Here is a 23245-nt window from a genome sequence, read left to right as displayed (position 1 = left end):
AGAAACTGTCACGAGTTTATTTTTATTCCATTGCTTTTTAGTTTTTTCCAATGGAAAGACGTCTACGTTCTCGTTTTGTACCAAATGGCTTTATTGAAATTGATTCACTTGTATACCAGGTGTAGGTAAATTAGAGACCAGACTGAGAATTTATGTTTTGTTGCTAACTATTATTGTTGTTTTAACTTGTTTACGAGAGAGTAAATGTTATATTCTTAAGAGACTTTCGAGATAAAAAGGGTCAGACATATAAATACAAAAAAAGCAAAAAAAACCTTACAGCAAGAGAAAACAAACCTTTCTGGCACATGGCGTCATTTTAGTTCCAAAAAAGTGTTTGCTAAAAAATTCGGAGAGGTTGGAGACAAATAAATAATACACAAATCAATAGTTTCCAATTAAATGGGGACTTCCAATATAAAAACCCATAAATGATCATTGCATGTTGGTCTATTTACAAAAACCATATTGCAGAATATGGCTGAGGATTTCTGTGTACATAAATTACAAAACATATATGCATAATGCAACAAACAAACCTGTCTAGTTTTTAGGTTGATTTGATTGAGAGATGTTGATTCGTTTCAAACGCTTCTGCCGATATCTCCACGAAACTTGAATGCGTGAAGCTGCAAGGCCTCTCCAGTAGGGAGATTCATACCTAGCAGAATTCAATTCAAAAATTAATGTCAGAATTGAGTCGTGGAATCGAGATTACAATGCAGGAAAATGTCTGACAACTTACATGTATCTTAACACCGAACTTTTTTGTTTTTTTTCATTTTCAGAGAATTTGCAGCTCGGAAATCATACATAAATGGAAGCCGAAGCCTATAGTTTGGTATTGGTTCATTCGACTTAACTAGAACATCAATAGACACCATTCAAAGTGTTCTACTCACACTTTGGTTGCTTATTATGTATCCCAGATATTGAGTCCAAAAATATTTATAGATGAAGAAAATGGATAACCCACATATTTAAAATTAAAACAAAAAAAATTATTGATCACTGATCTGAATGTTTCTTTTTTGAGCAGTAGATATAACTATCCTATGGAGAATTTTCTGACAGTAATTATTTTACTTGTGGGAAAGGAGAGATGCTTAAATACCTACTATGACTTCAGCTATTTTACAATGTAACCAAGTCAAACCGCAAAATAATAAAGGGTAGAAATAACCTTATGGCTCCTTGAACACGTGGATTTCGTAAGTTTCGTGAAAAGAGATCTGTTACTTCTTCGAGATGTGCAGCATGAAGTGAAAATGCTTCGACATTTGTCAGGCATCTTACTGTCCTGCCACTATGCAATCGCTGTCCAGGAATCTTGATCTTCTTTCCATCTGCAAACGCAATAAATCATTCAGCAGTGTTTTATTTTTGTTCATTATCACCATGCCTTTGGTATTCCTCAACTTATAAACACCACCCCCCCCCCCCCCTTTCCAACGGGGCTTGAATCTAACATCTTAAAGATTAGATCTAACATATGCAAGTTTGAAAATCCCAATTCAAATTCAAACTACTGAAGCATCCCCCTGATGACAGCACTATAGCAATAACAGAAGAACATGCCACTGACTTCTTCCCTATGCTTCTATAGTGCACCAGAAAAACTGACTTTGGCATGTTCAGCTAACTGATTTAAAATGTACGTACTTGCACCAAATTTACAAGTTATTAGAAATTTAAATTAAGAATCATGATCATACCTTTGCCAACTGAGGAATGCTCAAGACACCAAGTGAGGAGTTCCTCACCGCAGACATTCCCTTCAGACAAGGGGGTTATGGTCCCATCTTCTCCAATACTTTCCAATTTTCCGCGCACGATAAAAACCATCTTCTCAACAATACCACCATGATACAATATTTCACTACCCTTGATGTATATTTTTTGTTTTAGTCTCTCACAAATGGCATCCAAGACATGTTCATCCATTACAGCAAAAATCCAAACCTACAAAAGTATATATTTTTTTAAAAGTTATAGAAACTCTAAAACAATAACAACAAAACCTTAACCCCAAACAAGTTGAGGAAATTTTGTAGAAACTTTATAACAAGATAATCCAAAGTCCATGATTATGTTGTAGTTAAATCATTATTAGGCTATAAGTGAAATAATGCAAAGATTTCTCTTGGATTTTGATGAACTATGGAGTACAAATATTGCCACCTGATCAGAGAAACTCTATCACCAAAAAGTCTTGGAGCCACCAAAACTCTATCACAAATTCCTCATAAGATAAAAGATAACTTTGTTTCTCCAAACGATCAATAACCAAATTACCTTTGATAAATCACCTTTTTGAGTCATGACATTAATTTCTGCTCCCACCCCCCACCCCCCCCAAAAAAAAAAAAAAAAAAATCCACAGTTTTTAAAGAACAATGCATAAATTTTTATTGCTCATGCAAAGGTTATTGGGCTCTTTTATAGCGAGTTCAAATGACTCTCATACAAATAATCATGCAATATGCTTCAACTTATGTTCTGTTACCTAGCTGTTAAATCGAGATTTGAAATCCTCTATTTGTGAATCAAGATTCAAATCAAATTGTATGATTCAATGCAAATTCTCAAAATCAATTACAAACAACATACTATCTATGTATAAATTGAAAAAAAAAAAAAAACGCTAAAATATGGCATGTTTTGCAAATATTTAGTAAACATATGGCCCCATGGAAATTCACTTGCCTATAAAACAAAGAATATGGATCTAAGTACCACCATAATAAATTCTTCTAAAACATAAATGCATATATAAAATACTTAAAAATTGAAAGTTATATCTCAAATGTATTTGATAAAAAAAAACATAATATTTCTATTTCATATATGTCGCATTGTTGCTAAATGCAAAGAATAGAAAATCTACACACTTCATTCTACAGATGCCTAGGAAAAAGAGCTGTTTTAATTACTACTCAAGTATGTGAATTTTTCATCTTTAAAATTGATCTTAATTCAAATTATTAAGTGGAGGTTTTTGAAGGGTCTCTCATTGAAGACTGAAGTTCTGAATTTTATATTACCTATTGGGTCTATATACCCAATAAGGAAAGAATTGGGTAAAATACCAATTAATTAATACCGATTCCCCCAATTTACTATTGAGTCAGTTGATTTGGTCACGATTCAAGTATATTTGTGATTCAGCCAATAGATTCAAACTGAGAGAGTGGATAATTGAATTGAATTGTATGATTCAAATGGAGCATCGTATGATTCAGACAACTATGATACCAAGATATTCCAAATCTCACTTCTTTCTTAACAAATTTGAAGAGGTGCCGTCTTATATCCCTCTGGAGGTCTTCAGGCAAATTCTCCAAGAGCATTTCTTCATTTACCCCTCTGGTTGCAGCCCAGTTATACCGTTCAGCTTCTAGAACTTTCCTACATATGGCAGTTGGATAGTTCAACAAGCAAATCAGTGTTGCATATCGATAATAATACACTTCATTCCAAGAAAACATTTCAATACAAGTTCCACCATCAACACCGCAGTCACTAGACCTAGTAGCAATAGTTTGTTTAAGAAAATGGATTCTCATGCCATATAAAAGTAGCATACAACATGCTATTGTCCTAACAAATTTTGAAACTGCAGCAGTGCGTATGGGATATTTTTCAACCATTGATATTTATGAAGTGGAAATGAAGGGTAAACGAAAATCTGATTATTGAAACATCAACCATTTTCTATGGTACTCAGTCTTGTAAAGTAAAATGAGAAAATCATAAAAAACAAGAATATTGGAGATCAGGAGGTTGCTATGGATGAGTGCTACACAAGGAATGATAAACAATAACAGAAATAAAACTGAACAACCAAGTGAATATTTCTACACCAGATTTTAATAAATTACTTAGGCCTAAGTTGGATTGACATTTGATCTCCTAACAGAATATGCATAAAACACTGCATGGATACCTGAATACTAGGATTAAATTTTGAAGGAGTAAAAAAAGAAAAAAGGAAGTTGAAAGAGGATACTGAAAATAGAAAAGATATTAGTGAAGAGAAAAAAATCCCATTTAGGTGGCTTCCTTGGGAGTACCAGAACCAGCGATTCCATCACCTCTGGCAGTTGACAATTGTTGATGCCATATATTAGGCTTCTAGGGTGTTTCACTGATTGAGAGACAATGCAAGGGAGAATGGCACTTTATGTTTGAAGATTTTGGATTGACTCTGGTTCTCAGATTTGATGGACATGTGTAAGAATTATTGTTTGTTTTTATTTTATTTTATTTTTTAATTAAATTAACAAAAAAAATAAAATAGAAACAAACATACAAAAGGATAATCCATCAGTATTCCATGTGAACAACCTAACAAAAAAGTTCTATTCATGTCATCTGACACATTAGTATTTCCTTTTTTCAATTCTGTAAAAAACGATGTTAATAAAGAAATCTCATGGTACCTGGTTAACACAAAATTTAGGTGTTTTCAAATGTTGGAAGTGTGAAATCAGTGCTTTTGAACTTTATCCTGTTCACAATACCAAATTTTCATTTTCAAATTCTCAGATGCAAAAATGTGGATTAAGTTGATCTGTTTGGCAGATCCTTCTGTGGAAATTTTGCATTTGTTGGTTGAAACCAAATATCATGAAAAAATTTTGTAGTCAATTGTGAAATCTAGCGTCTTTAGTTTTACTAATTCTATATTTTATTTTCTAGACAATGTTGTAGCCCCTATATGACATCTGCATTTTAGTTAAATTACTACTTAGGGTGTGAAAACCTAGTTTCTACAAAGTTAACTAGTTATTGATTATGTTTTAGAATATGATTACAAGACGATGATCGTCATAATATTTAACAAATATCCATGTTTATTTTCACATGGTTGTGAGAGAAAAGGGCAAAAATGCAAAGAATATAACAACACACCTTCTAAGTTCTTGCGGCAAGCGCCGGTGGCTCATCCATTGCTCAACATCACGTCTTCTCAGTGTCATTTCTAACCTCCTAGGAAGCAGAAGAATAAGAAGTCAATAAGCACATATTTGCCTTATAAAACCAATGGAGATTCATTAGCAAAAATTAGTAAAATATATGATATTTGGTCAACAACAAAATTTAATAGAAAGTTAATTGGCACATAAGAATTATGTCATACTTATATGGTATAGTCAGATGTTGGTTTATGAAATTATGTTCTGAAAATGAGATTATGGTATCTACAAATTTCTGCCACATGCTATTTCCATATTTAGAAATGTAAACATGCATAATAGGCTAACAGCTTGCTAATTGAATCACTCACATGTATCATCCAAGTGAATTACATCAAGCATCTAACTGGTGCAATGGTGCATCCTATACTATACTTCCAAAAGATGGACTGAAGCAATATGTATGAGAAAAATGTCCAGTGGCTAGAATGAGATTTCTACATGAGGGACTTAATATTATTTTAAAAGACAAATTTCTTGTCTGTATAGAGATTAATCAACCTAGTCAAAGCTCGGCAGAATGTACATTCTCTAAGGGATGTATATTTGGTCTGTTTTCTGCATCATGCTAATTATAGGAAACTTTGGTTAAAAAAAAAAAAAAAAAAAAGGCAAACAACCTAATTGGCACCTAAGCCTTGCTGAGAAAAGAAAAAATTCAATCTAAACAGTCTTAAATTGGTGTTTGATCTACTTAAAGTTCAAATTTTAAAAGCCTTGTTAATGGCTGTAATGCTATATTGACTTTTTTTTCGTCCTCTGCATACAAATTGCTTATAATAAACTTATGAAGCAACCGCAAAATTGATTTGAGGAGCTTTCAATCTAAAGGGGCATAAAACTGGGCGGGGCAGTAAGCTCTCTATCAACAACAGGGGGGCTGTTCTCCTTTGTCAACTCCTTGCTTGTGTCGTTGACTTTGTCAACGCTACTGCCCTGCTTTGGCAAAGAAAGAAGAAAGGCTAACTTCCCTGATTCCTGTTCTAGAGCCGAGAGAAGAATGCACACTGCCTACCTGATTATAACCAAATTGAATCTCTAGGAAAACAAACTTTTTCACTGGACTGACAATTCAACCATGCTGGAATGGTTGAACTAGCATTTTGGTTAATAGACCTTATCTTTGTTATTTTGAAAAACCAATGAGAATATTCAAGACAAAACAAATGAATAATAACATAAGCTCAACAAATCAGAAGCAAAGAACTATGAACTATAAGCTTCCTATATTCAAAAAAACAAAGCAGTGTGTATGTGTGTACCACATTCATCCATGGAGTCTAATTAAGCATTATCATTTGAAAGAATATGCAAACCAACATTTTCACCAGTCAAAAATCAGGGAAAAAAGACAGTACAAATGAACCTGGAGAAAGTACCTCCGATCAAGAGACTGGAGAAAGTTCTGCATATTGCCTATGAGATAAGCAAAGAGCAAGAGGCCAAGTCCAATAATGGCCATTGTAAAAAGGACTTCCCAAACAAAATAACTTGGCATCTGGTTTCCAGCGAGAGTACTGATTTGCTTCACAAAATTAGACATGACATTAATTCACCAGGAATTAATTACAAAGTGACTCAATTATCACAAAAGTTTTAATCAATATGTTCATAGAACAGAAATATAAAAAAGGACATCAATATATTCATAGAACAGAAATATAAAAAAGGACATCAGTATCAACCATGTGGCAGACTGAAAACAAATATGTTCCACCATATTACATCCCAACCCAAAGAACAAAAAGTTTTATGTTTGATGTCTGCCTCTAGATTGTCTTGTCTTACCAAGTTGCAGAGTGGAATTAGTGAGTTAGCAAGATGGTACTTTTTATGCTCATTATGGTAATTGAAAATTGATCCATGGAAACTTTGGATGACATTCTGTCTAAACTATGATATTTTATAAAGTTCTGGGAAGTTGTGCCACGCCAAAAAAAAAGCGTCTATATGGCAATTTCTTGGTTTCGTCCTTTTTGGTGATTTTATCAGCTTTCTAAAACTTCATGTGGAAGTTTTTACGAATAGCTCATAGAAGTTGTACCGAGGATGCAGTTCCTTTAAAATGCTAATAACACACTTATGCTATTCTTGCATAATCAGCCTATATTGATTGTTGCATAATTGGCGGCTGGAACTCTTTTTGCGCGACATGGATTTATTTAATTATTTGCTTCAGCACAGAAATTTTTCTTTAGGATTATTTTACAAACTAAAGATTTGGGAGTACCAGGTATTTTTTGAGAATTGAGATTGCTCAAAACAGCAAAGGTATTTTTCTTTCTCAAAGAAATTATGTTCTAGATTTCTAGCTGAGACAATTATGTTAGGTGATAAACCTTGAAGTACGCCAATTGTTCCAAACGTCAAACTTAGATCTACACAGAGATTCGTTAGATAATCCAAAAAGATATAGGAGGCTAGTTGGCAAATTGAACCATCTTCCTATAACACTTTTGTTATATTGCATTTCCAGTGAGCATGATCAGCCAATCGATGTTTTCTCATAGAACTTCTCATTGGGATGCTACGCTACATATTTTGTAGTGGCTCATGACTCTTGTATGGTACTCATGGTCATTATAAGATAGAAAGTTTCTCATATGCAGATTATGATGGCTCTCCTATGGATCAAAGGCGCACATTAGGCTGCTGTGCTTTTGTTGAGGAAAATTTTGTCTCAGAAGACTAAGAAGCAAAAAAAGTTGTAGCCAAATCTAGTGTCAAGTTTGAATATTGATCCATGGTTCATGTTGAACTCTTACAGGTATATCACCTACTTGATGAGATTGGATCGGGGACCTCAACCAATGCAGCTGTTGTGAAAAACCTGGTTGTGATTCAAGTGCTTCTCATCCACTCTTTCATGAGAGGAGGAATACATTGAAGTTCATTTTCACTTAAGATGAAAAAGTTCAACGAGGCCTAATCATGCCAAATCATGAGAGAACTGGGACATCAACTTACAGATTTGTTTACTGTTAGAATAATATATGGATTGTGTATTTGTAAGTAGAGGAATCACGTTCCCCTGATTTGAGGAACTATCTTTCCATGATTTATGGGTTTATTTACCCTAAAATTATGATTGTTTACTTTTGTTAAGGACTAGTTGTAAATAGAGTTCTATTAGGAGTTAGATTCCTAATAGGTTTATAGTATTATATATATATATATATATATATATATATATATGCGTTCCTATTGATGAAATAATTACAACAAATATTTTTTCCACGCTGAATTACATGGTATCAGAGCCTTTGGCTCGTTAAGTTTTTTTTTCCTTTTTTCTTCTGCTCTTTTGTGTTGAAACTACAGGCAGAAGTGTGTTTTTGGTGACTGTCAGTCTAGGTCACCCACCTAGGCTGGTAGTTTTGTCTCACCGCCACCCAAGGAAGAAGGGCAGGTCGCCGATCGGCTCTCCCTCCAAGTCCGGTCACCGAAACCCTCGCGAGTGGGCTTCACGCACCACTCACATTTTTTCACCGTTCTTCACGTGCCAATGCATGAGGGCGCGTTCAGCCATCTCCTGTCACCAGCTTCTCCGTTTCCGGCGTCGATTCTGCCAGTACAGTGCAACCTAGTGTGTTGCGTCGGCCCTCTTCGACTATTGTTGTGTGTTTTCGTGCTGCATCTTTGCTGTCGCTTTGCTGGGTACAGTCTGAATTTGTGAATTTGTATGGCTGCTGCCGATTTGTTATTCTGATATCAAGTTACCAAGAATCGTAGTTTTCCTTTGCTATGCTACATTTGTTTTTGAGCGTTTAGTCACAAATCATGACGACTACTCCATCGAAGACTTCCGAATCAAAACCTGTAATCACTGATGTGGTGCCATTACTGAGTAAAATAACGTAACACAAACTTACTGGCTCTAATTTTTTGGCATGGAGTAAAACAGTTCGTATATATTTTCGTAGTTTGGATAAGGATGACCACTTGACCAATGATCCACCTGAAGGAGATGCTAGGCAAATCTGGCTTAGAGAGAATGCTCAGTTATTTTTATAGCTTCGGAATTCGATTGACAGTGAGGTAATTGGTTTAATTAATCATTGTGAGTTTGTTAAGGAGCTGATGGATTATCTTGAATTTTTGTACTCGGGAAAAGGTAATCTATCCCGTATGTATGAAGTCTGCAAAGGATTTTATCGAGCCGACTAGCAAGATAAGCCTCTCACAACTTATTTCATGGAATTTAAGAAGATTTACGAGGAACTTGATGTTTTATTGCCTTTTAGCGTCGTTGTTAAGGTTCAACATACTCAGTGAGAACAAATGGCCGTAATGAGTTTTCTTGCAGGTCTTGCTCCAGTTTTTGAATCTGCCAAATCACAGGTTCTTTCAGGCAGTGACGTTACCTCTCTTCAGGAGGCTTTCACTAGATTACTACGTACTGAAGGTTCTCATACCCCTTCCCCTTATGATAATAGTGCCATTGTGAGTCGTAATCAGATAGTTAGGCAGCCAGGAAATAGAGGAAGAGGAGGAAATAACCGTAGTAATAGAGCAATTAATCAGGAGGCGAGCATTCTTATCTGCCATTATTGACATGAACCTGGTCACACTAAACGGTATTGCAAGAAACTGATAAATAAGCCGCTAAGGGCAAATATGGCCACCCAAGATTTTGCAGTTACTTCTTCTGACAACACTGTAACAATTTTTGCTGCGGAGTATGCTGAGCTCTCTAGATACCGTTCTTCTAAGTCTACTGATTCCTCAATTGCTGCTGCTGCCAATTCAGGTACTCCTACTACATGTCTTATGTCTACCTCATCAGAGCGGGTCATTGATTCTGGTTGCACAGATCACATGACAGGTAACCCTAGTCTCTTATCCTCATTAAAAGAACCTGAAAAATTTAATCGTCATGTTACTCTAGCTGATGGGTCCACATCTTCTATCCAATGTAATGGCACCGCTAATCCCATCTCATCTCTTCTGTTGTCTTTTGTTTTTTGTTTGCCTCGTTTTTCGTTCAATCTATTGTCTGTTAACAAAATTACTCGTCTACTAAATTGTTGTGTTAAATTTGATCCTACCTATTATGTGTTTCAGGATCTTTTGACGAAGCGGATTATTGGTAGAGGACGTGAATCTAGTGGCCTTTATCTTCTGGATGCACAAGTTTCGTTATCTTTGGCTTGTGCTGGTGCTCTATCTCCTCTAGAGGTTCATTGTCGTTCGGATCATCCTTCATTGTCTACTTTAAAGAAGTTGTATCCGCAATTTCAGTCTTTATCAATTTTAGAATGTGAATCTTATCAATTTGCCAAACATCATCATTTACCTTAGTTCCTTGAGTCAATAAACGGGTTCATCCCCTTTTGAGTTAGTTCATTCTGATGTTTGGGGTCCATGTCCTGTTATTTCTAAAACAGGCTTTCAGTATTTTGTAACTTTTGTGGATGATTATTCTCGTGTTACTTGGTTATTTTTAATGAAAACTCATTCTGAGATATTCTCTATTTTCTGGTCCTTTTGTGCTGAGATTAAAACTCAATTTAATACCTCTATTCGCATATTGCAAAGTGATAATGCTAAAGAATATCTATCTAACTCCTTCCAATCTTATATGTCACAGAATGGTATTCTTCACCAAACATCTTGTGTTGATACTCCTTCTCAAAATGGGGTTGCAGAAAGAAAAAATTGACATTTTCTTGAGGTTGCTAGGGCACTTCTATTCCAAATGAAGGTCCTTAAACATTTTTTGGCGAATGCTGTCTCTACTGCATGTTTTTTTATTAATCGCATGCCTTCTTCTGTGCTTAATGGTGCAATTCTTTATAGTGTCTTGTTTCCTTCTAAGCTTCTATTCCCCCATTGAACCCCGTATTTTTGGTTGTACTTGTTTTGTTTGTAATGTTCGTCCATAGGTTTCCAAATTAGATCCAAAGTCTCTTCATTGTGTTTTCCTTGCGTATTCTCGGCATCAAAAAGGGTATCGTTGTTTTTCTCTCGATCTTGACCGTTATCTTATTTCTGTAGATCTCACATTTTTTTAGAATACTCCAGTTTTTCCTTCTTCTATATATAAGAGTGACGGGGAGGATGATGAGCTTTTAGTCTATGCTATCCAGCAATTTCCTAGCTCTCCTGCTCCTGCTCCTATTCTTGAAGGTGCACCTGCTCCTGCTACAGCATTTGCTGCTCCTATTCCCCCTCCTGCACCAGCATCTGCCCGCCCTCATTTTGAACAGGTTTATTCCAGAAGACCAAGAATTCTTGGCTCACTTCCCCCAGCTGCCGCTTCGACAGAAGATCCGGTTCCCTCCACTCAACTTGAGCCTATGCTATCCACTCCTCAGTTAGAACTTGACATTCCCGTTGCTCTTCGAAAAGGTAAACGCAAGGGTACCTATCTTATTTCTTCTTTTATCAGTTATGATCATCTTTCTTCTTCATCTCGTTGTTTTGTAAGTAACCTAGACTCTGTTTCTATCCCTAAAACTGTTGTCCAAGCTTTGTCCCATCCTGGTTGGTGTGCAGCAATGAAAGAGGAGATGACTGCCCTAGATACTAATGGTACTTGGGATTGTAGATTTAATGTGGGAAAATAATTTTTTCTGTATTTGATTCATCAATAGGGACACATATATATACACATACAAAATACTATAAACCTATTAGGAATCTAACTCCTAATAGAGTTCTATTTACAACTAATCCTTAACACTCCCCCTCAAGTTGGAGCATAGATATTAATCATGCCTAACTTGTTACAAAGATAGTCAACCCGGGGTCCGTTTAGAGCTTTTGTAAAGATATCCCCTAACTGTTCACTTGTTTTAACGTATCCTGTAGAGATAATACCCTGTTGTATCTTTTCACGAATGAAATGACAATCAATCTTGATATGTTTTGTTCGTTCATGGAATACTGGATTTGATGCAATGTGAAGAGCAGCTTGATTATCACACCATAACTTTGCAGGCAAGGATGACTTGAAGCCAATTTCCTCTAACAACTGACGAATCCAAATTAATTCACAAGCAGATTGTGCCATAGCTCGATATTCTGATTCAGCACTCGATCGTGAGACTACATTTTGTTTCTTGCTCCTCCATGATATCAAGTTTCCACCTACAAAGACACAATATCCTGAAGTTGATCTTCTATCAACCTTCGAACCTGCCCAATCCGTATCTGAAAAACATTCAATGTTCAAATGCCTATGATTACTGTAAAGCAGGCCACGACCTGGATTACCTTTCAAGTAGCACAAAATCAAGTTTAAAGAGCCACAGGCTCTGATACCATGTAGATTTAATGTGGGAAAATAATTTTTTCTGTATTTGATTCATCAATAGGGACACATATATATACACATACAAAATACTATAAACCTATTAGGAATCTAACTCCTAATAGAGTTCTATTTACAACTAATCCTTAACAGGGATCTTGTGCCTCTCCCGGCAAGTAAGAAAGATATTGGTTGTAAGTGGGTTTCACAATTAAAATGAATCTTGATGGGTCTATTGCTCGTCTCAAGGCTCAATTAGTTGCTAAGGGTTATTCTCAGATTTATGGCCTTGATCACTCTGATACTTTTTCTCCTGTAGCCAAATTGTCTTCTGTTCGTTTGTTTATTTCTTTAGCAGCTACCTTTGATTGGCCTTTACATCAGCTGGATGTTAAGAACGCTTTTCTTCATAGGGATCTTCAGGAGGAAGTTTACATGGACCAACCACCAGGCTTTGTTGCTCAGGGGGAGTCGAGCAAAGTGTGTAAACTTCGAAAACCTCTTTATGGCCTAAAACAAAGTCCTCGAGCTTGGTTTGGCAGATTTTGCAATGTGGTACACCAATTTGGCATGCAAAAGAGTACTTCTGATTATTCTGTATTTTTCAGAAGTACTAAGACTGGTTTGATTCTACTTGTGGTTTATGTTGATGACATCGTTATTACAGGGAGTGATTCAGCAGGCATTACATCACTCAAGTCATTTCTCCAGACTCAGTTCCAGACAAAAGAGTTAGGATTGTTGAAGTATTTTTTGGATATTGAAGTATCTAGGTGTAAGAGAGGCATCTTTTTATCTTAAAGGATGTATGTCCTTGACTTACTGAAGAAAACTGGAAAGTTGGGTGCCAAGCCATGCAGTGCTCCAATGACTCCTAATTTGCAACTTTCAATTGGTGGTGAACTATTTGATGATCCTGAGATGTATAGAAGATTGGTGGGCAAACTGAATTATCTTACGGTAACACGTCCAGATATTGCTTACTCTGTGAGCTTCTTAAGCCAGTTTATGCCTTCTCTTACTGTTATCCATTGGGAAGCTTTAGGACAGATTTTGTGCTCCTTGAAAGGTAATCCAGGCCGTGGCCTCCTTTACAATAATCATGGGCATTTGGACATTGAGTGCTTTTCAGATGCAAATTGGGCAGGTTCGAAGGTTGATAGAAGATAAACTTCAGGATATTGTGTCTTTGTGTGTGGAAACTTGATATCGTGGAGGAGCAAGAAACAAAATGTAGTCTCACGATCAAGTGCTGAATCAGAATATCGAGCTATGGCACAATCTGCTTCTGAATTAATTTGGATTCGTCAGTTGTTAGAGGAAATTGGCTTCAAGTCGTCCTTGCCTGCAAAGTTATGGTGTGATAATCAAGCTGCTCTTCACATTGCATCAAATCCAGTATTCCATGAACGAACAAAACATATAGAGATTGATTGTCATTTCATTCGTGAAAAGATACAACAAGGTGTTATCTCTACAGGGCACTTTAAACAAGTGAACAGTTATGAGATATCTTTACAAAAGCTCTAAATGGGTCTCGGGTTAACTATCTTTGTAACAAGTTGGGCATGATCAACATCTATGCTCCAACTTGAGGGGAAGTGTTAAGGACTAGTTGTAAATAGTATTCTGTTAGGAGTTAGATTCCTAATAGGTTTATAGTATCCTGTATATATATATGTGTGTGTGTGTGTGTGTGTGTGTGTGTGTCCCTATTGATGAAATAATTACAACAAATATTTTTTCCACACTGAATTACACCTTAAATATACCTTCCTTAGCTACATTCCTCATGTATATAAATACTAGCTATAAAATGTACTTGGACACACATCTTTGTCAATAAATTGTAGCTTTAAGAGAAGTTTCTGTCAATGTAGGCCATTTGGCTGAAGTCTCCTATCTTGTCTTAATTCTCTTCTCTTCTCTTCTTTCATATTATTCTAAACTTTTAAATTTACCAAAGCTGTTGCAAAAAACAGGTTTCTGTGCTCCATCTTCAAGGGGAAAGTTATAAATTTATAGGTATTTGAGTATTTTCTCTTGTTATGGAGACCATATCGGTAATATGTATATATATTTTTGTTTAACCAAGTCTGAAGGTCTACAGCTTCTCAAAATACTTCTCTCTTTCTGTCTTTTGTTCTCTCCCAATAACAGTTGCAAATATTGCCTTCTCTCAAGATTCCTTAGTGTGCAATTAGAACTTAAGGTACCTCTTTGGGGATAAAGATGTGTCGTAGCAAAACTACTCAAAGAACGTGAGTGGCGTATAAATGAAATTTTTCTACCAAAGGTATAGCCAGATGGTATTATTAATTAACAAGAAAATGTTGACAAAGATCAAAAACACTAAAAGGTAAAACCTTTCTATGAGAAGAACAAAAGTTTATTAAAGCTGCGGTTGGTAGGAAAGAAAGGAAAGAAATGAATCTTCATTTTTTTTATAGTTGGTCCTCAGTCGAAGAACGTAACCTATATCATATACCAGATTCCTTTCCTTCCTATTTTGTATCCTCCTTACCATACAGAAAAGGGAATCACATTGTAGACAGGGGCAGACACAGAGGGGGTTAAGGGGGGCTGTGCCCCCCACCAAAAAAAAAAAAAAAAAAAAAAATTCAGTGTAAAACATTTTTGAGAAAAAATATATTTTAGTTTTGCTCTCCATAATTAAGTAAATTATTTTTTGGCCCCCCTAACTATTTGCGCTGGGTCAGCTACTGATTCTAGAGAAGCTGTCCTCCTAAACTAACCAACAAAGAAGTACAAGCAACAGAAGGATGAGGAAAACTGTGACGTTGATTACCTGGAATCCCCAAAACAGTGAAAATACATATCTGGTGATGATACTAGACTCTGCTGTGAGATTTACAGCTTGGATATAGATGCCATATGAAAAACCATCTTCAGTAAAACAGGAAGTAGCATTGCTGTCGTTTTTCCAGCTTGTCCAATTTGGGTTGGAAGCAAATTTTGCAAAACTATTTCCATACCCACAATCTATGAATTCCATACAGGTGTCTTCAATACCAGAATTACGGCAGGCATCACGAAGACATTGATTAACCCTCTGCTACAAAGAAAGGGTACGAGGGTTACGTGACAATAAATAATTTGAACATCACTCTCATGAACCATACCATCAATGAAAGTAATTTCACAATTGTTCTTTTTCAAAATTCCAATCAATTAAGACATTCAAGTGCTGAATAGAAGTATAAAACAAATATGTCATGCCAGAATAACTAATAGAAAAGGTATAAAATATTCTACAATGTGATACATATGCCAAACTAATGAATTATGTTACAAAACCAATTCGCATGAAATAAATTTTCATAGTCATTTGATCTCATACACATGTAAGATTCCATTAGAGTATTGATTTGAAAAATGCCAAATCATTCACAAAATCACAGGCATCCATGGAAATTCTACTCAAGTTAATAAGTGTCTACAATGTTTAACATTCTGCTTGGAAGTTGTTACAAAATCCACACATGCAGTTTACTTTGATTGAAATCCAGAATAGAATCATATTACCATAATATTAAATGAAAAGCAGAAGAAAAATATTTAGTTTCAGAGTTCATATTGCATAACATGTCCTTTTGTACTGAAGAGAAAAGAACTAATTGAAGATGAATTATGCTCAGTAACCAAAGATGAAACCATGCATAAAGTGTATCAAAGGTATCACATAATCACATTGTGAAAGGAGCATATAGTAAAGTGCAAAGATTTATGAAAAAGTTTGCTGACCTGCAACCCAAAGAGGTACCAGCTCGACCCAACAACATGTCCAGACAATATAAAGGTAAGCAGATTTATGAAAAAGTTTGCCCGTGCTGTCTCAAATATGAAGCCGCTAGGAGATACACCAACAAGGAGAGGTAAAAACCTATACAACCTGGGAATGTACTGGACAAGAACTGCCGCTCGTAAAAGGTTTTTGGCATAATTTGCTCCAGATGATCCCAAAATGTCTGGTAAAACCACTAGTATCATAATCTGCACATAGTTACCATCAAAATGAAACATGTGCCATCGAGTGCTGCTGTAAATGTATAGATAGACACAGCTGTTGATTACAAATATATGTGGGAAACTAGACATTACACCAAAAATCATTTTATAAGCGGTAACATATCTTTTCTTGAAACTATATGTTTTTTTTTTCTAAGAAATTTACCATTTTAGGGGTACTAACCACTTTAGCTCAGGGTTCTAAGTGCATATTCATTCAACCCTTTCCTACATTACCCAGCAATTTCAAATTATATTTACAAAAAGAGGTTCACAAAGCTCACAGCGAATATTTATATGAAACGCTTACTGAAAATACCTACAAAATTTTTCCATGGAAATTATTTTCATTTTGTCCTTTTCGTTAACTAGCCATCTTTGTGCTCTTGATGATCTTGTGTTTCACATAATAACAAAGCCCAAAGTATGCCATTAGAATCAATTATCATTCTAACCTAATTATTTTTTTATTTATTTTTATTTTTCCCAATGTATATTAAAAATACCAGGTTCAATTTAACATATCTATTAATAATTTGGAGTGAGGAGTCACGAGTTCAAGATTCAACCCTTTTACTTGACAACAAAGGGAGAGAGAGAAAGCGTTGGTAGGAAAGAGTAGCTGAAAAATTGCAAGTTTGTTGCCTTACTGTTGCAATGATCAATTACATTAAGCCTCTGTATATACAAGGTCCTACCTCAAATGCTAACTACATGAAATCTTCATAATTAAATGCTTATATGCATAAGAAACACACAAGTCAAATATAATGGCATGAACAAGTCAAATATAATCGCATACAATCTGACGAAAAGGCATTTCAAAGTTCCATAAGTTGAGTGCATTTGCAAAACGAATAACTAATTATGGGAGTTACTACTCACTGCAAGTTAGCTTATAGTCCTTCAGCATTGTTCAAAAGTACCTACTTAGGACTCAAGGAGCCAATATAAACTAAGCTTTGACATACTCAAGCTAACTTGAAGGGCTCCAAGTGCAGTCTATCTCACTCTTAAGCACTCATCTTTCATCACCTACCACATAATACCAAGCCTGTTTGAGTTACCCAATTCTCTCTCTCCATATCTCCCTTGTGCATGACTTGTATGCTACACGACACGTCATCCACTTCATTAACAAATATACATATGTAGATTCAATCATAGGCTCAGTTGACTTATGATACTATTATCATTATGAATTGGATAGTATAATGCTATAATAGTACGACATTAAAATTAAATCAAATATTTCTCACCAATGAATTTATATAGTGAAGATTAAGTGCTAAAACACTAGCCACATAGAAAATGACTTCAGAAATATTGCTTGAACAGCACGAGAAACAAATTAAGAAAAGTGCATCTCAATGTTCTAATTTTGCAAGTTGGGAAGGATCATCCAGAAAACACAGAACATCTCCAAGGGTATTGCTTGGAAGGCATAAGATACAAATATACATAATAAGGTAGTTATGCATGCAATTAACCTCCCAAACCTGATCCAAAAGCCTAAAATTTGATATTTTAAGAACTAGATATTTTAATCATATGCATATAGATGCAGCATTTTGATTCATAAGTCACCAGCAATATGAAGAATGAAATAAACTTACTTGTGGAAGTGGTAATACAATAAATAAGTCAACAAAAAAATATCCACGAAGGTAGTGCAAAGCAATTTTCTTTGGATGGTCAACTAATTCTCCAGCACCAACAACTCTAGACTCAGGAGCTATATAAGCCAACCTAAACTGCAGAGAAATAAATGAAGTAATTAGTTCAAGTAATTGTTTCAATTGAAAAATTATTAGTTCCGAGGTGTTTAATTGTAAAATTTTATATTGAATGGACAAGCCTGGAGCAATTTTTAAATCACAAAGAGTAGGAAAATAATGCTTTCACCATTTATTTCGCAAAAAAAAACCTAAAAAAAATTTCCTGGAAAACATAATCTACATTTTCTAGCATTTGGCTCACTCAAGATAATAAATAGACAGAAAATATTTTCCTGGTCAAAAGAACTGATTATTGTTATAGAATCAAGTAAATCTAGTATTCACCTATTCTATGGGTTTATTTTTTGTTTGCTGATTTTTTAGGATGTCTAAATCCAAATGGACTATTTTTCCCAATAGTTAACAAAGTATATGGCCAAAATTGCAACAAGAAGTGATCTCTAGGGCACTGCTAGATCCTAGATGATGAGATATAAATAACAATACAAAATAAACAAATATATAAATAACATTAGGTAAAGAGATGAATACCTGAAGAAGTATGTTCAATAAGTATATGAAATCAGTTATGCTCCTAAAAACTACAATTGCCGTAGTCAGAGGCCAGTTAATAAATATGCACCTATTATCCTGCATCCAAGAAACAGAGGAACCATGAAATTCCTAAAAGGATACAGGCTAAAATAATTAACCAAGGGGAATATCCACATAAAGCCTGGACAGCAAAGAAGCAGCAGCAGCATTAACAACATACACAATATACCAGGCCCCCTAATAATTCATACATGGAAAGCAAGAAATAGTGAATCTAGAGGAAGTTATTCAAAATCTCAAGCTGGACTTCTCTTTAGATCTGGAATAATCAAGTTCAGATACAAATACCCTCTCATAAAGTTTCATATCATAAAGTCCATTTAATAAAATTTCCTTCAATTTCAGGGAGTAAGGATGTGTTGCCTTGGAAATGTTCTAGATTCATTAAATTGAAGACATGGTATCATGTAGAAAATAAGTATAATGGGAAGGAACCATCAGTCATGCATGGAGACAAAAATAATGAAACATCCAAATTTGACAAACAACCAGTAAATAAGGGGTCATTGACTAACATTCTTTTCTTCTTCCACTTATGGTAATATACACCAAGATATCCAATAACCAATTAGCATTTGATATAATGTCTCTAATTCACATATCAACATAGAAACACACAGAGAACCTTATGATTTATTTCCATTCTATTCAAGGTCTGAAATCTAATGTAGCTTTACCTTCTGCACAGAAAGCAAGAAGAAATATAAAGGGTCTATAAAAATTGCCAACAAGCAAGAAATGACAAAAAACTTGTTCCATTGTTGAACAACTCTGGTATGAGGATTCATAACTCCAGGAATATATGGACTTAGAAAAGATATGAATCTCCTTGCCCAACCTTTAGCGTCCCCATAGAGAACATTATGGAACTGAAAAAAGAAAAGAAAAGGAAGAGTTGCATAAGCATGTTAATAGGAAATAAAACATAGGGACAACAGGCGCGACAAACTATGGTCGAGCAAAATATACAATATATCTTACAACATCAAGCCAATTTGTGTTTCTTTCCCCTTTATCATTCTTCCCTACTTTCTAACTCCTCTATAATTCAGGAACTTGACCTACTGTTCACAGAATAATAAAAAGCCCCTTGCAAACTTCAATTAATCCAGAAATAATTTCCTCCACAATTTAAGCAATGTAAAAACTGTGTGCAGTATAAAAACTAATGTGTGCACAACAGGGATGACTTATTTCCAGCTGAAACATTAGAAGCTTCAAAAAGTACAAGGCTTGCAAGATGCAACAGAACCATGAGTGCATATATATCATAAATATGGCTTTTCCGTTGCTCAAAACTTTAGAAAAAGAATTAAACTCGACTATAGATCCCATAATCGATACTCAAGCTTTGACAGGAAAATCTGACTAATATGATGGAGATATCCATTAAAGTGATAATTGTGAAAAGCTAGTTATTTGGAGTTGACATCTCCATCCATTATGCAGATAGAACCTTCAACTCTCTTTAATATAAAAAAAATACGCCACTAAACATCTAGATCATATTTTAGAATAAAACAAATATGCCAGATTGAGAAAATTTCTAGTTTCTTTTCTTTTAAGAAACTAAAAAGGTATAAAAAAAAGTTTACCTTAGGGTCAAATAAAACTGAAGCTTTTGAATGTTTCTGCTTTACTGGTTTAAAATTGTAATATGTTGGGCATGTTGTGCAATAAGGATCATTGCATATTCCCAATTGCCCAGACCGCAGTAAATGTTCATTTTTGCCAGCATATTTGTCATTTGTCCAATCTTGCTGATCCATCCCATTAAAAGAAGGAAATTTTTCAGCCTTGGGTTCTACTATTTTGTGACTTTTATCAGCTTTACGATTGCTATAGATTGGACCACTCATCTGTATCATTGGAACTCTTCGCTCACTACGCAATGGACCAGTATAACCTACAAGGTTGACTTCATTTTCATAGGAATCCATGGAGTCCATAGGAATTGAGATCGAAGCACTCCGAGTCCTGGAAATAAACGCCTGAAATCGAGAATCCACATTTTCATCAAATAATCGGGGCTGTACATCTGACAGCATTGGCACCTCATCTTTATCATAACTAGCCATGTTTGATAAATAAGACCTACAAAAAGAACACAAAGGTTTGTCAGTATTCAAGATAAATAAATGCATGTACTATCAAGCAACTATTTCATGAAAAAATAATCAAACATTAATTTGATAAGAAATAAAATAACAACTGAAAAAGAAGAAGGATAAAGCTCTTGAGCTTCAAATCCATAACAAAAAGTATAACATCAATACCTCAAAAAGACAACAGTTCTAGCTCCTAACCATCTACTATGCTACGGCAGGTGGCACTTAGCTTACTGTGGCATTGCTGTTCAATGTTAATCCAAAAGACACCCCACTAGAGCAAATTCTTGGCAAAAATGTCTTACCTCGTCTACCCTACCCCTTTTACTAGAGCTTCTTCTTACTCTATAATACTTTAATATGCTTGGTTGATAAACCTAAATGTGCACACAGACACACATACACACACACACAAATACATGCAAATATAGTAAGTATATTTATGCATGCACGAAGCTATATATGCATGTATCTTCTGATGAGTTCTTCATTTCTACGTTTGTCATGTGACTGATTACACATAAACTCGGTGGCTGTCAAACAAATAGTCAGCCTGTCTCCAGACAACAATTGGCTGCATGCTGCTTGTTCATTATCCGTGTTGTTCTCTTCGGGTACCATATCACTGAAAGCTTTATCTGAATTTCTGTGCAACCTACCACAAACTACCTTTGCCATAATCTATCCAATGCCTAACCATTCCATGAAAGATTTTGACATAGAAAATCAAGTCACTAAAAAACTGAAACTAGTTACTCTATTTTAGTGTGTGTAATTTGAACATATTGAATCAAGAACGTTAATTATATTAATAAGCCAATCCCAAATGTGAGCTAATTAAAAGTCCATTCATTTTTTATCAGATACAACAACCCAAAAAGAGAAAAAGCAAGCTAATTGAGTATTTTTCAATCCAGATTCCATAACGTTAAAAGTGGATAAGAGTAAGTAAATTTAAACATGGCATAAGCAAGCATGTAGTAAGTCAAAAATGATAGTAACCATTCAACTTTTTGCATAATTTTGTTTGAAATTAAAGATAAAACCCAATTTGATGAGTGAGCTGCATTTGGAGCCACTGAAAGAGAAAAGAAAAGCGCTAAAGATCATGAAAATGTAGAGATACGAACCTGGAAACCTAGAAGCAGGAGCCAACTAGATAAAGCAGCCAAAGTGCTTCTTCATCATCATCAAAGCCATGCATAGATATTCAGCAGCTAATTACAAAGACGAGAGATTGTGGAAGAGAAAGACGACTTATCAAAAGTCTAGAGACAGAGACAGAAAGAGCGAAGACTTTGAAAAGTCAGTCAGTCTCTGTGTCAGTCGCTCCTGCCGTCCAGCGTGTTAGGGTCATTTTCGATTTTAATTGTTACGTACCCACTGGGCTTTCCACGTGGCACTTGTTTATTAGGCAAACACACTTTATATTATATCCTATAAAGTAAAACATTCCCCGCCCTTCATATGGCAAAGATACGTGTCAATTTTGTAAAACCCTACATCCCCAAAATCTCCTTGGGTTTTAATTGAACCAGTCATATATGCAAATAAAATATTCATATATAATGGATTCTAAAATATTTATAATTCGGTTTAGAATTTTATCCAAATCAAACCTACAATAGCAATTTATAAAAAATTTAAATTAAATCAAACTATGAAATGTATGTGATTAAATTTTTTTTTTTTTAGAAAAATCAAATTAGAATTTCATTAATTGGAAACTGTGTATACAGATATGTGACACATATCAATATATTTCTATATTTTTATATAAAAAAAACCTAATAATAAACCACTTATGCCAAAAATAAAAGAACACAATCTTGATTTAAAGTATCTGATCGAGTTGACAGAGCATAATAATATTTGCGCCATAAATGATCGCTTGCTCCACAACAATATTTGCGTCGTAGATGATTGCTTGCTCCGCTTAGTGGCTATTCAAGACCACTGTTTATAAACGTAGTTAGATATAATTTGATAGTTTTAATGAAAAAAAATTCAAATATAAAAAATTAAATTTCAAATACACTACATTTAAAGATTAAATTACAAAACAAAATTTTATATATATATACACATAAAAATTAAAAATAAAAATAATATGAAAAATAAACATAAAAATATTATGTTGTTCAAATAACTTCCTAAAAAAAAAAAACTAAAAACAATACTTGAACCTTTTCTCCTAATTTCTATTAATACAAGCAACAAAAGGAAAGAGAGAAATTAAACTTTAATTAATTTTTGCATCAAATACAAAATTACAATTCAAGTAAATGAATTATGTTTAATCATCTTATGCAATTTCTTCAATTTTCCAACATCATCCAAAATTTCTTGCAATTCAATTGTATTAGAAATAATCTTTAATGACTTTTTTTTTTTTACAAACAACTAGTGCAAAATAAATTATGGTTTTAAAGTTTAAAATTAAATACAATTAATATAATTAGTTACTTCAACATATTGTGATTACCATTTATTTATTTACTCATTAATTTCAATTTAGTGCACTTGAAATTAAAGCTTTAA

At 34.6% G+C, this 23245-nt stretch overlaps 1 protein-coding gene across 1 annotated transcript; it reads right to left on the bottom strand.

Annotated features, from left to right (window-relative positions):
• Positions 1 to 391: 391 nt before the first annotated feature.
• On the bottom strand, positions 392 to 22041 carry CNBT1 (cyclic nucleotide-binding transporter 1). The gene is made up of 13 exons (XM_012223800.4): positions 21835 to 22041; positions 20192 to 20690; positions 19274 to 19465; positions 18534 to 18632; positions 17880 to 18017; positions 16000 to 16248; positions 15044 to 15307; positions 6359 to 6504; positions 4915 to 4992; positions 3276 to 3408; positions 1716 to 1962; positions 1184 to 1346; positions 392 to 661 (listed from the first exon to the last, which is right to left on the bottom strand). The coding sequence occupies exons 2-13, from the start codon at positions 20672 to 20674 to the stop codon at positions 544 to 546; spliced, it is 2310 nt and encodes a 769-aa protein (XP_012079190.1). The 5' UTR covers positions 20675 to 20690; positions 21835 to 22041; the 3' UTR covers positions 392 to 543.
• Between the last annotated feature and the right edge of the window lie 1204 nt (positions 22042 to 23245).

Source organism: Jatropha curcas, chromosome 9 (genome assembly GCF_041381405.1).
Source record: "Jatropha curcas cultivar XTBG-Jc1 chromosome 9, XTBG_Jcur_1.0, whole genome shotgun sequence".
Classification (NCBI taxonomy): Eukaryota; Viridiplantae; Streptophyta; class Magnoliopsida; order Malpighiales; family Euphorbiaceae; genus Jatropha; species Jatropha curcas.
This window is presented reverse-complemented; position numbering and strand designations above follow the sequence as displayed.